We start from the raw sequence: 14,902 nt of genomic DNA, 5'->3' as shown, positions 1-14,902 counted from the left end.
CCTGCTTCCCATTCCAATTGCTTGAATTTGAATACAGGAATGCTTTCTCACTCTTATTCTTGAAGACATGTTAATCAAACATGCTGAGCTTGGCTTCAGAAGCAAATCTGGGCTAACAAAAAATTGTTATCAGGGTCAGTTACTTCTTCCTGTACTGTTGATTGAAGGGATGGAGCAACTGCTTTTAAGAATCGGTTGTGACGTTTCCTTCATTTAGCAAATACTTGATTCCTACTAAATGCTAGACTTCCGGGAATGCAAAGATCAGTAAGTCACTGTCCTAAATACCGCTGCCTAGGTGGGACATAGATTTCAATACAGTTATGATAATTACAGTCATTAAGGCAGCCAAAGGGTTTACTGGTTCCCCAAGTGGGAGCAAAGTAATTCATGGCAATTCAAGATGGCTTTAGGGATGATGTGATTTATGAACGATGAATGGGATTTTGAAGGATGAGTGGTAGTGTTACTCCATGCACCAGATGCACAGAAAAGCCAAACAATACCAAAATGTTGGGAGTTTGGAACAGAGAAAAGTTTACTGCAGGGCCATGCAAGGAGGTGGGTGACTCTTGCCTTAAAACCCCCAAACTCCCCAAAAGTAAAAGTCGCTCAGTCATGTCCCAACTTTTTGTGACCCCATGGGCTGTAGCCCACCAGGCTCCTCTGTCCATGGAATTCTCCACACCAGAATACTGGGATGGGTTGCCATTCCGTTCTCCAGGGGATCTTTCCAACCCAGGGATTGAACTCAGGTCTCCCATATTACAGGCGGATTCTTTACCAGCTGACCCATCAGGGAAACTCCCCAAAAGCTTTCAGCAAAGCCATTTGGTAGGAAAGGTGAGAGAGGCACAACGTTAGTTGTTGCAAACTTCCTGGTGTATTTGTTCTGTAGGTCCGGTCATGGTCAGGTATCGATGGTCCTGTAAATCTCCACCAGGTAAATATTCTCTGTTCTGACAAGAAAGGGCAAGGTCCCAAGGCACAGCTTTCACAATCTGAGGACCAAGTCCTGGCTACAGAGGCAGATTTCAGTTGTCTTCTCCCTTAGGGCCAGGTCCCTAGACCCTGTCCAGTTCTCATCCCTAAGGCAGCCAGGCTCCCCCCCAGGTTGGGGGTTCTAGGGGGAGGATTGCCGTGCACAGACCAATAGCTGAACAACCATTAGTGGTCTGGTAACCGTTCCCTGGTAACGGGGAGGCGGCGGGGGGGCGGGTAATGGCCCGCACCAACCTCTGCTGAACCACGTTCTATTACAGTAGAAAGAAATAGCCTATGTTGGAGGAAAGAGCCAGGTTAAAGGTTTAGATAGATGCCTGCGTTTCCCAAGCAACTGAGAAGGGTAGGGCTGTAGGGAGGAAGCCATAGGTTGACAGATGAGGTGGGATCCATATCCTGACGGGGCATTAATTAAGTAATCTCCAATACTGATTCCAATAGCACCCTCCTCTCTTCCCAACCCCCCTCTCCGCCACCTTTTATATGGCGGGTAAGCGAAGGATCTGGTCCCTAATAATCCAGGAGGGTCTCCCGGGATCCCTGCGCCTGGTACTCCGACAGATTCGCTATACTACTTCACAACCAGTTTGCCATTCGGATGTTGAGAACTCACGGAGCAAACCGGCTCGAGTGCCGAAAGTGGGACAGGAGAGATGGGATTCGAGGGAATTCCAGGGTCTGTCATCCCAGTCGCTGGGGCAGTGAAGAAGGAAGACTGTCTCAGGATGTCCTTCCGGGACGCCCAGAGGGCCCCAGTGAGGAACGAAGCTAGTTGACCCCGGATGTGTTTTCTCCCCAGGCTGACCCCCACCTTCCGGCCGGAGCTGCCGCTACCGCGGAAAGCTTGACTCTGGTTTCTGAGTCGGTGAGTGAGTGCCCTGGAGTCTCGCGGGTGGGGAAGCCTGAGGCGGAAGCTGGGGAGCAGGAGGGCAGCAGCGAGGCGCGGCCGGGGAGTGGCTGAAATGCTGCTGCAGGCACTTGGCCGTCAGGACCTTGGCCCTGGAGGGCTTGGCTCGGGAAGACCTATGTCACGAACTAGAGGATCATCCAGGCCGGTGTGATCCGAATTCAGTTCAACAGATACTCCCGCAGCTGCCCCTGCTCTGTTCCAGCCACCATGCTCGCTGCAGGACTTCAAATGAACTAGGCTCCTTTTCATGATGTTCTGGAAACTACTGACTCTGTCGGGAGACGGGAGGAGAAATCTTATTTGATTTGAGCTTTATGCCAGATCACTAGCTGGAAGCGCGAATATAACGTACAAAGATGTAATTGGGTCTTCTTGTCTGAGCAGTGGTGAAAATCTAAATATCAAAGCAGCTTCAATGTAAGAGATTGAGGAAGGGTACAGGCATAACGTTGGTGAAGGCCAAATAATGAAGGATCTTGTATTCGCTAAGAAGGTTAGACTGTCCTGGAGATGGAGGAGAATCATGGAAGATTTAAAGCAGACAAAGAAAAATAGAAAAATTTTAAAAGTTCTAAAAGATGTTATTCTGATGGCTTTTAGGAGGGTAGTTTGTAATGTAGGAGACTGGCATCAAGGAGGCTGCAGTGGTCCAGGTATGCAGAAGGAAGGACCTGCTTACCTGGAGGTCCAGGTGATGAGGAGTTAGGAAGTTTGGTGATTATATTAAGGATTCTAATTTGGGAAACTGTTAAGTCCACTTAGTAGTGGCCCCTAACAATGTCCTTGTCCACAAGGCACATAGAGTTTAGTCAAAGAGAAAAACATAAAAAACTGTTGAGTACAATTCAATGTAATAAATGCTGTATGTAACATAACCAGTCTGCCATGAAAAATGTTTAATGTACAAATAAAACAATGAACAAAAAAAAATGCTGTAACAAAAAAATTTTTTTAAATGTGCCACAAGATCATTGAGAAATGCTTTTTTTTTTTTTTGGATTTTGAGGTGGTTACCTGCCACAAGATCATAGAAAAATGCATTTTTTTTTTTTTTTTGGATTTTGAGGTGGTTACCCTAGGGGTTCAGTCTTAGCACACAGATTAGAATTTGAGTTATCTTCTACCTAATTTAGGTTTAGGATTTGGGGATGATTTATTTTTGCTATCACAATGTAGTAAAACAACTCCGATCCTTACATCTGTGTTTATGTTTTATTTTGCTTAGATTGTGACCATGGCTGCTGAGTCTGATGTTCTGCACTTCCAGTTTGAACAACAAGGAGATGTAGTCTTGCAGAAAATGAATCTCTTGAGGCAGCAGAATTTATTTTGTGATGTGTCAATTTATATTAATGACACTGAGTTCCAGGGGCACAAGGTGATTTTAGCTGCTTGCTCCACCTTTATGAGAGATCAGTTTTTACTCACTCAGTCAAAACATGTCAGAATCACCATCTTGCAGAGTGCAGAAGTTGGCAGAAAATTGTTGCTCTCTTGCTACACTGGAGCACTTGAAGTTAAAAGGAAAGAGCTTTTGAAATATTTGACTGCTGCCAGTTACCTTCAGATGGTTCACATTGTGGAAAAGTGCACAGAAGCTTTGTCAAAGTATTTGGAAATTGATCTTTCTATGAAAAATAACAATCAGCATGTTGACCTCTGTCAATCCTCTGATCCAGATGTTAAGAATGAAGATGAAAATTCAGATAAAGACTGTGAGATCATTGAAATTTCAGAAGATAGTCCTGTAAACATAGATTTCCATGTTAAAGAAGAGGAAAGCAACGTTTTACAGTCTACAGTAGAGAGCTTGACCGCAGAGAGAGAGGAAATGAGATCGCCAGAGCTGTCTTCAGTAGACATGAGTTTTAAAGACAATGAAATTCGTATCCTCCATGTGGAATCTATCAGTACTGGGGGTGTAGAAAATGGAAAGTTTTCACAGCCTTGTACCTCTTCAAAAGCAAGCATGTATTTCTCAGAAACACAGCATTCACTGATCAATTCTACAGTTGAGAGCAGAGTGGCAGAAGTCCCTGGGAATCAAGATCAAGGCTTATTTTGTGAGAACACTGAAGGAAGTCATGGTCCAGTGAATGAGATTCAGAATCTAGAGGCTGCTTTTTCCTTGAGGCACCAGTGCCCCCGGTGCCCTCGAGGGTTTCTTCATGTTGAGAACTATCTGCGCCACCTTAAGATGCATAAACTGTTCTTGTGCTTACAGTGTGGGAAAACATTTACACAAAAGAAGAATCTCAACAGGCACATTCGAGGGCACATGGGCATACGGCCCTTTCAGTGCACTGTGTGCTTGAAGACATTTACTGCGAAAAGCACACTTCAGGACCACTTGAATATACACAGTGGGGATCGGCCATACAAATGCCACTGTTGTGACATGGATTTCAAGCACAAATCTGCCCTCAAAAAGCATTTAACCTCTCTCCATGGCAGAAGCAGTGGTGAAAAACTACCCAGGCACGATCTGGAAAGGCAAAACCTACTGTAACTAGAACCACACCTTGTTATGTAAGCTGTATATCATTCTGTTGGGCAAGTCTTTCTATAGAAATGCAGCATTTGTAATATTGCATTTCCACCCCCATCTTTAGACCTTATTTTTGGTCTACCTACACATGTTATTCTTTCTGAACTTGTACTACCAGTTCCAAAGTGTGGGAGACATGATAAAGCTGATAGGATGCTGTCTTGTCTCATGCATTATATATGAGTCTCAGTGGTTTATCTCAAGAAATAGTGTTCCTCTTAAATATTCTTGATTCTATTGACAGAGGATCCAGCAGTATTTCCAGATTCTGATTTCAGATCCCTAGATAATGGATATAGGTGTACAATCCAACCATACCATAATTTTAATAAATTAGGATACTGAGAAGAGGAAAAAAAATTTAAAACATACTATTATTCATTATTAGTCATTTTAACAACAGGTAGGACTAGTTAATTTTTTATAATGAACTATTGGAAATTCTAAACACCATGATACCTGTTGTTTTAAACTATAAAGGAACACCATTCAAATTCACTTGGAAGTAGCAGAATTTCCTTATACATAAAGGTAATATTCCTTACAATAGTATATCTATGAGTTGTTAGTATATATATTTTAGAATGATTAATTAGGCCCAGGTTTCGTGATTTTATTTAATATGGTGACATTTAATAATTTTGTGGCCAGTAAAATTATATCAATGGCATGAAGCTCTAAGGTATTTGTTATGTTTTCTTTTTGAAATTTATTTTGTTAGTTAACATACAGTAAAATTGACTTGTTTTTGGTGTACAGTTCTATGAATGTTTCTATATGTACAGAGTTATGCAGCCACCACTGCAATCAGGATGCAGAACATTCCATCACCCTCCAACACTTCTGTATGCTTCACCTTTGTAGTCACTCCTCCTCCTAGCACTAAACCCGGGTGCCAGTTCTCCATTTTTATAATTTTGCCTTTTCTGAGATACCATGAATGGAATCTTATAGTATGTTCCCTTTTGAGATGCTGTTTTCACTCACTTTAATGCCTTTGATATTCATCCATGTTGCTGTATCAGTAGTTCATTCCATTTTTTTTTATCTTGAATTGGCAGTATATATTAGTTTTCTTAGTACCACTAGATGAACGGTTTAAATATGGGTAACTCCAATACTTTGGCCACCTGATGCGAAGAGCTGACTCATTGGAAAAGACCCTGTTGCTGGGAAAGATTGAGGGCAGGAGGAGAAGGGGACGACAGAGATGAGATGGTTGGCTGCCATCACCGACTCAATGGACATGAGTTTGGGCAAACTCCAGGAGTTGGTGATGGACAGGGAGGCCTGGTGTGCTGCAGTTCATGGGGTCGCAAAGAGTCGGACATGACTGAGCAACTGAACTGAACTGAAGCTATTAGTGTTCTTTTTTTTTTTTTTTAAGTTAATTTATTTAGGCTGCACCTGGTCTTATTTGAGGCACATGGGACCTTCTAGTTGTGGCATGTGGAGTGTTGGTTGTGGCATGCAGAATCCTCAGTTATGTATAGTTATAGACTTTCTTGCCAAGATGTCCAGGTTAGCCTTTTTCTTCCTTGCCGGACTAGAGGCCGATAGTAGGACTTGACGCCTTCTTCTTGGGGGCTTTGGGCAGCAAGTCGTGGCTGCTGTTAACTATTGCTGGGGTTGCTCACCGCCATCCTGCAAGCCTTTTGAGTTATACATGTCCTTGATGTCCTTGTGGCCAGCAGAGCCCCTTTGTGCAGCTGGTTCAGCTGAAGAGACCATGGGGAGGAGGGAGCCAAGATTCCACACTTTATGGCCTTCCTGTCATCCTGTACCTCATGAAACTGTAAGCTTCATGAGGAAGGCTCTTCGTGTAGCCCTGGCAGCTGGCTTTTCTGGGGGCATCTCCACACTGCAGGCCTGTCTGCCATGAGGAACCTAGCACCTAGGACCCTGCACAAGTCAGGTCATGAAGGGAAAGCCCTCAGCCTCGTCTGGTCCTGTTCAGCTCTCAAGGTTTCCAGGTTTAGTCTTAGCTGATCCCTATCATGCTGCCTTTCTTCTAAGTGCTTTTTTCCACTTCTCATAGGAGATTTCTCTGCCAGAGCCGCCATTCTCTCTTTGAGATAAAGCTGAAGCCTTTTTTTAGATTCTGAAAAAAGCTTGTGAAGCCTTTTTTTAGATTCTGAAAAAAGCTTGTCAACGGTTCTGACAAGCATTTATTATGTTCTTCATTCATTTTTTATCTCTGCCTTGCCTTGGAGAGCACGGCCACCCTCTGACCAACTCTGCCTCCCCCTTGGGGAGCATCTCTGCTATCCGCAGGGTCTGCTGCAGCTTCTGCTCTGCCACTTCCAGGAGTTCCTGCAACTGGTGGTTTTCAGCCTCAATTTCACAAACACCTCATTGCAGTTTTGTGCTCACTTCCTTAGATTTGATGAGGTCTTCTCTGGCTGTGTACAGATCTTCCAGCTCTGTCACATGAGTTGAGAGGACTGCCAGGCGCTCCCTCATCTGGCTCTTACCTTTTGACTACTTGTCTGTCATTTCCTGGAGCACCGTGAATATAGCGGGGTCGTCCTCATGAGAACCATCAGAAGATCTCCACAGAGATCAGGTTCCTGCAGGTCTCTGCCATCACACCCCTGTACAAAGCCCTGTAAGCAGAGTCCAGGCATTCCCACTCCTGAGGGAAGTCAATGGCCATGTCCTCAAAGGTCAACTGTTCCTGAGAAAAAGCCATTCCAGACTCCAGTTCTTTCCTTTTCTGTAGGCCACGTGAGTCTTTGGAAATTTATCTTGAAAGTTTGAAAGATGTTGTTTATTGCTTAGAATCAGCATACCCCTTCCTGTGCCACAACCACACGTACATGGATGACCTCACCATGTGGAATAGACAGTCCTCTGCTGCCCACAGTCACAAGAGGGATTCAGCGCAGCAAACTCCCTCACAGAGACCAACAAGTGAGGTTTCTGACACTTCCCTTCAGATCTGCTCGCCCAGGAGTTCCCTGGTGGCCTAGTGAATGGTTAGGATTCTGGGCTCTCACTGTCATGGCCTAGGTTCAATTCCTGGTGAGGAAACAGGTCCCACCAGCCAAGAAACTTTCCACTATATAAGAAGAGGAGAATAAGGCACTCAGGCCTGGAATAAATCATAGCAGTAATGGCAACCTCTGATTTACTTGAGGAGGAGGACCAGGTGCTGGGGTTTGAGGTCCCTGGAGGGTTCCACATCAGCCTGAAGTATAGTGGGGTACCATGCAGCACAAATTTACATTAGAAGCCCTGCTTAAGAGTTTTATTTCATATTTTCAGAAATGTGCCAAAAGCAAAACCAGGATGTGTGGTTATTTTACCGAGAGTAATATTAATATCCCTGTCTGCATGTAATACAAAACGTTTTGTTATAACAAGATTTAAACATACTGCAGGGCAAATCATATCTTCTAAAACACAGGAACTACTTTTAGTAAAGAAGCCTGACTGGATATATCTTATTTCAAGATGTTCTGTTCCTCCTCCATTCACCTCAGTTTTATTTAGAATTTCTGTTATGTTTAGTTTCTGTAGGGCTTCCCTGGTGGCTCAGACGGTAAAGCATCTGCCTACAATGCAGAAGACCCGGGTTCAATCCCTGGGTTGGGAAGACCCCCTGGAGAAGGCAATGGCACCCCACTCCAGTACTCTTGCCTGGAAAATCCCGTGGACGGAGGAACCTGGTAGGCTATAGTCTATGGGGTTGCAAAGAGTCGGACACGACTGAGCGACTTCACTCACTTTAGTTTCTATGGAAGCCCTTTCACATTTTAAAATGTAATATACTTTGTACCATTTAATGTATTTTGTGATGAATCACATGTTGATTGTGTAAGCGTTAAATACCCTTTTTGTGATGCTTTGTGAAAAATAAATTCTTTATAGATTTTTAACTCTGGGAGAGATTTTAAATAATCCAGCTCTCATACTGGATAAGAAAAACAACTTCATAACACCCAGGTCACTAGTTAGTGACATTGGGTAGGTCACTTCTCCTTGAGCTTTTCATAAGTTTATATGTAAAATGACAATTTCGATTTTGACAAAGTAAGATCATTTCCAGGTCTATAATTCTTTGATTTTATATGTAAATCTTCCTGAATTTCTAAGGACAGAGAAGAGGGAAAAGCCAGGGAGGATAGTTTTGTGTCTTTATGAATGTTGCTCCTTGAGTACTCCATTGGAGGCAGAATTTTTCTGAATTAAACTTTTTCTTCCACTCGAGAATTTGATAGCACAATGTTCAGTTTTCTTTCCCATTTGACCTATGATTGGACATTTTTAGGCATGAGAACATTTTCCTTTCAGAAATACTTTATGATTAAAGTACTCTTATTTTTGCTTCCTAGAATGAAGTTTTGTGGGGGAGGGATGGAGATGAGAGGGAGAGTAAAAGAATAGAAATAAACTTTTTTTTTTTTTAGGAATTGGTATCTATCTTTGATGATTGAAAAAAATTATGGTTGTACTATGTTTTTGCTTTATGTGTGCCTTGTAAAATTCTTGTGAAATTTTTTGTAAGCTCTTTGAGACTTGCTTGTGGGGCAGGGCTGTTTTGTGAAAGTGATGGTTGTTATTTATTATTATTTATTCCTGTTTACTAGTACAGAGTGATCTCAGGTCATTCCTGGGGGAGTGTATGTTTGCATGATGTATCTAAACAATTTCAGAAAAATGAAATCGTTTTTTAAAATGCAAAGTAATGTATGGCAAAGTAAAATGTTGAATTTATTCATTGAAAACATTCACTTTTAGTTCTTTGTGGTTTCTGGTATGATGGGAAAAGTATGCAGTATGTTTTGGTTCAGCTTCTTCATTTACTGGATTTATGTATAAAAGATCTTGGAGAGACAATTGTTAGTTTGGTGTAAAAGAAAATCCTTGCCCTTTTCCCCTGGATGTAACTATTCTATATGTTTACATAAATAATAAACTGGAAATGGGAATGGGGAGCTTTGTCTTTTGTCTAATCTGTGAATTTTAAAGAAGGAAACTATTTTTCCTGGGTATTCATTTAGTCATTCAACAAATACTTAGTCCTTACAACGTACACCTGTATTAGAAGTTAGGTATACAGACAAAATCCTTACTCTTGAAACTTATATTGTACTGGAGGTTCAGTTCAGTCGCTCAGTCGTGTCCACCTCTTTGCGACCCCATGAACCACAGCATGCCAGGCCTCCCTGTCCATCACCAATTCCCGGAGTCCACCCAAACCCATGTCCATTGAGTCGGTGATGTCATCCAACCATCTCATCCTCTGTCGTCCCCTTCTCCTCCTGCCCTCAGTCTTTCCCAGCATCAGGGTCTTTTGCAATGAGTCAGCTCTTCGCATCAGGTGGCCAAAGTATTGGAGTTTCAGAGGTAGACAGACACTAAACAAATAATTAAAACCAATATAGTATGTCAGATTTAAAAAATGGAATTGGAGAAAATAAAGCAGGTGTAGGTGGTGCTAGGGAAGGAGAACTAGAATTGAAATTTTGATTGTGATCAGGTCACCTGTGAAAAATCTCACCACATTATCACATACCACTGACCAGTGGCATGAAAAAAAAAAAAAATATATATATATATAGTTGAATGGAAAACAGTGAGCCAAATGAATCATCATTGGGAACCTTTCTCTTGGTTTGGCATATATTTCATAAAGAGAAGAGAATGAAAGGGATAAAAATGCATGTAAGAAAATCTTTGTTGTGGACAAAAAAAGAAAAGGAAAGATACAAATATCTGAATGCAGAGTTCCAAAGAATAGCAAGAAGAGATAAGAAAGCCTTCTTCAGCGATCAATGCAAAGAAATAGAGGAAAACAACAGAATGGGAAAGACTAGAGATCTCTTCAAGAAAATCAGAGATACCAAAGGAACATTTCATGCAAAGATGGGCTCGATAAAGGACAGAAATGGTATGGACCTAACAGAAGCAGAAGATATCAAGAAGAGGTGGCAAGAATACACAGAAGAACTGTATAAAAAAATCTTCATGACCCAGATAATCAGGATGGTGTGATCACTGACCTAGAGCCAGACATCCTGGAATGTGAAGTCAAGTGGGCCTTGGAAAGCATCACTATGAACAAAGCTAGTGGAGGTGATGGAATTCCAGCTGGGCTATTCCAAATCCTGAAAGAATGCTATGAAAGTGCTGCACTCAATATGCCAACAAATTTGGAAAACTCAGCAGTGGCCACAGGACTGGAAAAGGTCAGTTTTCATTCCAATCCCAAAGAAGGGCAATGCCAAAGAATGCTCAAACTACCGCACAATTGCACTCATCTCACACGCTAGTAAAGTAATGCTCAAAATTCTCCAAGCCAGGCTTCAGCAATATGTGAACTGTAAATTTCCTGATGTTCAAGCTGGTTTTAGAAAAGGCAGAGGAACCAGAGATCAAATTGCCAACATCCACTGGATCATGGAAAAAGCAAGAGAGTTCCAGAAAAACATCTATTTCTGCTTTATTGACTATGCCAAAGCCTTTGACTGTGTGGATCACAATAAACTGTGGAAAATTCTGAAAGAGATGGGAATACCAGACCACCTGATCTGCCTCTTGAGAAATTTGTATGCAGGTCAGAAAGCAACAGTTAGAACTGGACATGGAACAACAGACTGGTTCCAAATAGGAAAAGGAATATGTCAAGGCTGTATATTGTCACCCTGTTTATTTAACTTATATGCAGAGTGCATCATGAGAAACACTGGACTGGAAGAAACACAAGCTGGAATCAAGATTGCTGGGAGAAATATCAATAACCTCAGATATGCAGATGACACCACCCTTATGGCAGAAAGTGAAGAGGAACTGAAAAGCCTCTTGATGAAAGTGAAAGTGGAGAGTGAAAAAGTTGGCTTAAAGCTCAACATTCAGAAAACGAAGATCATGGCATCTGGTCCCATCACTTCATGGGAAATAGATGGGGAAATAGTGGAAACAGTGTCAGACTTTATTTTTCTGGGCTCCCAAATCACTGTAGATGGTGACTGCAGCCATGAAATTAAAAGACACTTACTCCTTGGAAGGAAAGTTATGACCAACCTAGATAGCATATTCAAAAGCAGAGACGTTACTTTGCTAACAAAGGTCCGTCTAGTCAAGGCTATGGTTTTTCCTGTGGTCATGTATGGATGTGAGAGTTGGCCTGTGAAGAAGGCTGAGCACCGAAGAATTGATGCTTTTGAACTGTTGTGTTGGAGAAGACTCTTGAGAGTCCCTTGGACTGCAAGGAGATCCAACCAGTCCATTCTGAAGGACATCAGCCCTGGGATTTCTTTGGAAGGAATGATGTTAAAGCTGAAACTCCAGTACTTTGGTCACCTCATGCGAAGAGTTGACTCATTGGAAAAGACTCTGATGCTGGAAGGGATTGGGGGCAGGAGGAGAAGGGGACGACAGAGGATGAGATGGCTGGATGGCATCACTGACTCAATGGACGTGAGTCTGAGTGAACTCCGGGAGTTGGTGATGGACAGGGAGGCCTGGCGTGCTGCGATTCATGGGGTCGCAAAGAGTCGGACACGACTGAGCGACTGATCTGATCTGATCTGATTTTTTTTGGTCATCTGGGCAATAATAATCATATATATTTAAACTCATTATAGTTTATAAACTTCTTTTCCATATGTGTTCTAATTTGTGGGGATTTAGTTCCATAAACATTTTTGTTGGGCGTCTGGTTTCACATTGTAAAGTGCCTTGAGTTTAATTAAAATTCACAGCCATTTTCTTAATCTGTTTTTCAGTTTCTCAACAGTAAGAGTACATTGTATCTTTTAGGAATATTTTGATGAGCACATGAAACAAAATAGTAAGATTAAAATATTTATTACCTAACTCAGGACCTGCCACATGGTACTAATGACACAGGTCTGTTAATGTTATTTCCCTGATCTCTATTCCTAGCCCGGTTCTTCATCTATAAAAACAATAAATTCTACCTTACAGCTTACCATGAACAAATCCTTCAACAAATATTTGAGATGGTAATGCCAGAATCTGATTGAATTTTGACTTCTGCCAGCTTCTGACTGCTACTGCTGCTAAGTCGCTTCAGTCGTGTCCGACTCTGTGCAGCCCCATAGACGGCAGCCCAACAGGCTCCCCCGTCCCTGGGATTCTCCAGGCAAGAACACTGGAGTGGGTTGCCATTTCCTTCTCCGATGCATGAAAGTGAAAAGTGAAAGTGAATTCGTTCAGTCATGTCCGACTCTTAGCGACCCCATGGACTGCAGCCCACCAGGCTCCTCAGTCCATGGGATTTTCCAGGCAAGAGTACTGGAGTGGGGTGCCATTGCCTTCTCCGAAGGATTCAGAATTCTCTGTTTAAAAAAAGAGATAAGTGTTATGCCAGGCAAACGAATGCTTGTTTTTATTTTTTAAATAGGGAGCTTGCTTGACACTTCGGTGCAGCGCCTGGGGGATTCGGTCAGCATTTGATTATGGGAGAGTCAGTACAATATAATATATATGCATCAGATTATGCTCAATCCATACTACACCTTCCACAAGGTGAGTCAGACTCTGGCTCAAACCAGAGTCTCGAGGCTGGCTCGAGGCGCATATTAATGTGCAGGGAGTTTCCCATCAACCCCTTTGGCTTGCCAGGTCTGCTAACAACACCTCCCACAGTCCTCCAGGGTTCCCTGGTCACGTGATAGGGGTGGTTCAGTCGACAAGAGGAAAGCGGATGCGCAGTCCAGGTGGCGGTGGTTGCCTCTCTTCTCTTCCACCTCCCTAACTCCGGGTCATGCGTGATCTCGCGTGAGGTGGGGAGTATCTTCTCGCGAGAGCTAGATCGGGATCCCTCTAGGTCCGCCTCCGTGGTGAGGAGGGGGAGGAGGAGAAGGAGGCGGAGGCGGAGGGAGGAGGAGGAGGCCCCGTCGCGGCCTCCGCCGCCGCCAACGGGGCTGTCCCTGTAGCTCCCGATGGAGTTTGAGGCCGTGAAGCCGCCGCCGAGCTCTGCCCCGGCGAGACGAGGCGCCTCCGTCGCCGAGCCGCGCGGTCGCGGGGCCCCCGGGAGCGGCCCTTAGCGACCCCACCCGGGCCCCCTCAGGTAGGGCGGGGGCGGGCACGATGCGGCTCGGGCCCCAGCCCGGGTCTTCGGTCCCCGGCGGTCGGGCGGGAGACTGGTCTCAACCCGTGGCCTCTGTGTTGTTGTCTCCGGTGCTCCGAGGGTTGGTAACTGAGGGCCGCACCTGACACCCGAACGGGGCCCGGAGTCCCGGGCCGGAGGAGGCCCCTCGCCCCGGTAGGGCTTTTTAGTACCGAGCGCCTGGCGCAAATGGCCACCTCCCGTCCACACCAGCCGGGGGGGCGCTTCAGCCCCTAAGGAACCCATCCAAGCAAAGGGCAGGCTTCCCTCTCTCTTTTCTACACCAGTTAGTAAGAGTGGGGTTGGAGGTGGTCCTCGAAACCAAGTCCTCTCCTATCTTTTCGGCTCTCTGCACCGGGGCTTCCCGAGATGCAGGGATGGTGGAAGCGACTGAGTGTTAAATAGGGACCCCGGCCAAACAATGCCCTGGGAGGACTTAACCTCCTGGGAGGGAGAGGGCTGGACCTGAGTGGTTGCAGAGTGGTGGTGACGGAGCAATGGCATGAAACAGCCAGGGAATTCTGCTATGGTTTTCTTCTTGCCCTGTTTCATTTTTCCTTCTTGGGGAAGCCTGTTAAGGAGACTCTTCCACCATCTTAGAAGAATGGTAGAAAGCATCTTTGTTTCTCAGAAGCAGCTCTACTTTTCTCTGTTCTTAGCTTTCAGGAAGGGAGAAGATGGGGGTAGGTAGCTGTCATTTCCATCCTTGGAATCACAGAACAGTTTAAGATACCGGCAGACAGAACCTTGACATCAAAATAGTCTCAAGTAATCACTGACAAAGTAGATCTCATTTCATGATTCCTACCCTCCTTTTTTTTTTTTTTTTTTAAATAACCACCTAGGTTCCCTTTTAATTCCTACTCTCCCCTTAGCTAGGCCCCTTCTTTTTAATTCCTATTCTCCTCCCACTAGCTGTGATTAGAATGACTTTGTATCCCAAATAAAGTGTTTAATCTTTTTTCCATTTTTGTATTTGTCAAACTTTTTAAGTTCCGGTAAGAACTTTTGATTAACCTGAGAAAGTTAATGTTGCTACACTAAATTGATACACTCAAAAGCAGAGAAAGAAAGATTTTAGTTAGCTTTTGTGCAGCCTGTTTATAGTTAAGCATAGAAATTTAGTTGTGGGTTCTTGAAACAGTAAGACAAGTTCATGGATTTTTAAAAATCTGCTTAAAGAGCTACACCACTGTTCTAGCATAACATCCTTTTCTTATGTTGTTTACTTCCACATTCAGATCTTGAAGAAGTCGATGCCATTACATCCTGTCAAAGACCATCTTTCAATATTGCCATTTTTGTTGATTTGGAAATTAATGTTTTCCAAATTTTTAGAGTTTGGAAACTAGCTGGAAGG

General features: G+C 43.7%; 2 protein-coding genes, 1 long non-coding RNA gene and 1 other non-coding gene across 11 annotated transcripts in view; 3 read left to right on the top strand and 1 right to left on the bottom strand.

Annotated features, from left to right (window-relative positions):
* Positions 1-2: 2 nt before the first annotated feature.
* LOC123464782 lies at positions 3-1,738 on the bottom strand. The gene is made up of 2 exons (XR_006639834.1): positions 1,616-1,738; positions 3-959 (listed from the first exon to the last, which is right to left on the bottom strand). It is a non-coding gene; the product is annotated as an uncharacterized LOC123464782 (long non-coding RNA).
* ZBTB6 (zinc finger and BTB domain containing 6) lies at positions 949-5,424 on the top strand. Of its 4 annotated transcripts, none has more exons than XM_006049840.4 (2): positions 949-1,867; positions 3,138-5,424. In XM_006049840.4, the coding sequence occupies exon 2, from the start codon at positions 3,147-3,149 to the stop codon at positions 4,419-4,421; it is 1,275 nt and encodes a 424-aa protein (XP_006049902.1). In that variant the 5' UTR covers positions 949-1,867; positions 3,138-3,146; the 3' UTR covers positions 4,422-5,424. The 4 variants fall into 4 exon arrangements, with proteins under 4 accessions (XP_006049902.1, XP_025117430.1, XP_006049901.1 ...); XM_025261645.3 differs by lacking the exon at positions 949-1,867 and adding an exon at positions 1,883-2,329; XM_006049839.4 differs by lacking the exon at positions 949-1,867 and adding an exon at positions 1,883-2,405.
* Positions 5,425-7,986: 2,562 nt separating this feature from the next.
* Positions 7,987-8,058, top strand: TRNAC-ACA. Its single transcript has one exon. It is a non-coding gene; the product is annotated as a tRNA-Cys (tRNA).
* A 5,205-nt stretch (positions 8,059-13,263) lies between these two features.
* The window catches only part of RC3H2 (ring finger and CCCH-type domains 2), a 55,160-nt gene continuing 53,521 nt past the window's right edge, over positions 13,264-14,902 (top strand). For all 5 annotated transcript variants that reach the window (XM_025261632.3, XM_025261630.3, XM_025261629.3 and 2 more), the window contains exon 1: positions 13,264-13,503. The gene's annotated coding sequence lies outside the window, so the exon portion shown is untranslated. The remainder of the gene's footprint in view (positions 13,504-14,902) is intronic.

Source organism: Bubalus bubalis, chromosome 12 (genome assembly GCF_019923935.1).
Source record: "Bubalus bubalis isolate 160015118507 breed Murrah chromosome 12, NDDB_SH_1, whole genome shotgun sequence".
In the NCBI taxonomy this organism is placed as follows: domain Eukaryota; kingdom Metazoa; phylum Chordata; class Mammalia; order Artiodactyla; family Bovidae; genus Bubalus; species Bubalus bubalis.
The sequence above is the reverse complement of the archived record's forward strand: the minus strand, read 5'-3'. Positions and strand labels throughout refer to the sequence as shown.

Bases quoted from the DNA above. Each gene is read 5' to 3' on its own strand.
- ZBTB6 (XM_006049839.4), top strand. From the start codon at position 2,379: ATGAAGGATCTTGTATTCGCTAAGAAG. The intron at 2,406-3,137 runs GTTAGACTGTCC...TATTTTGCTTAG, and splicing joins ATCTTGTATTCGCTAAGAAG to ATTGTGACCATGGCTGCTGA.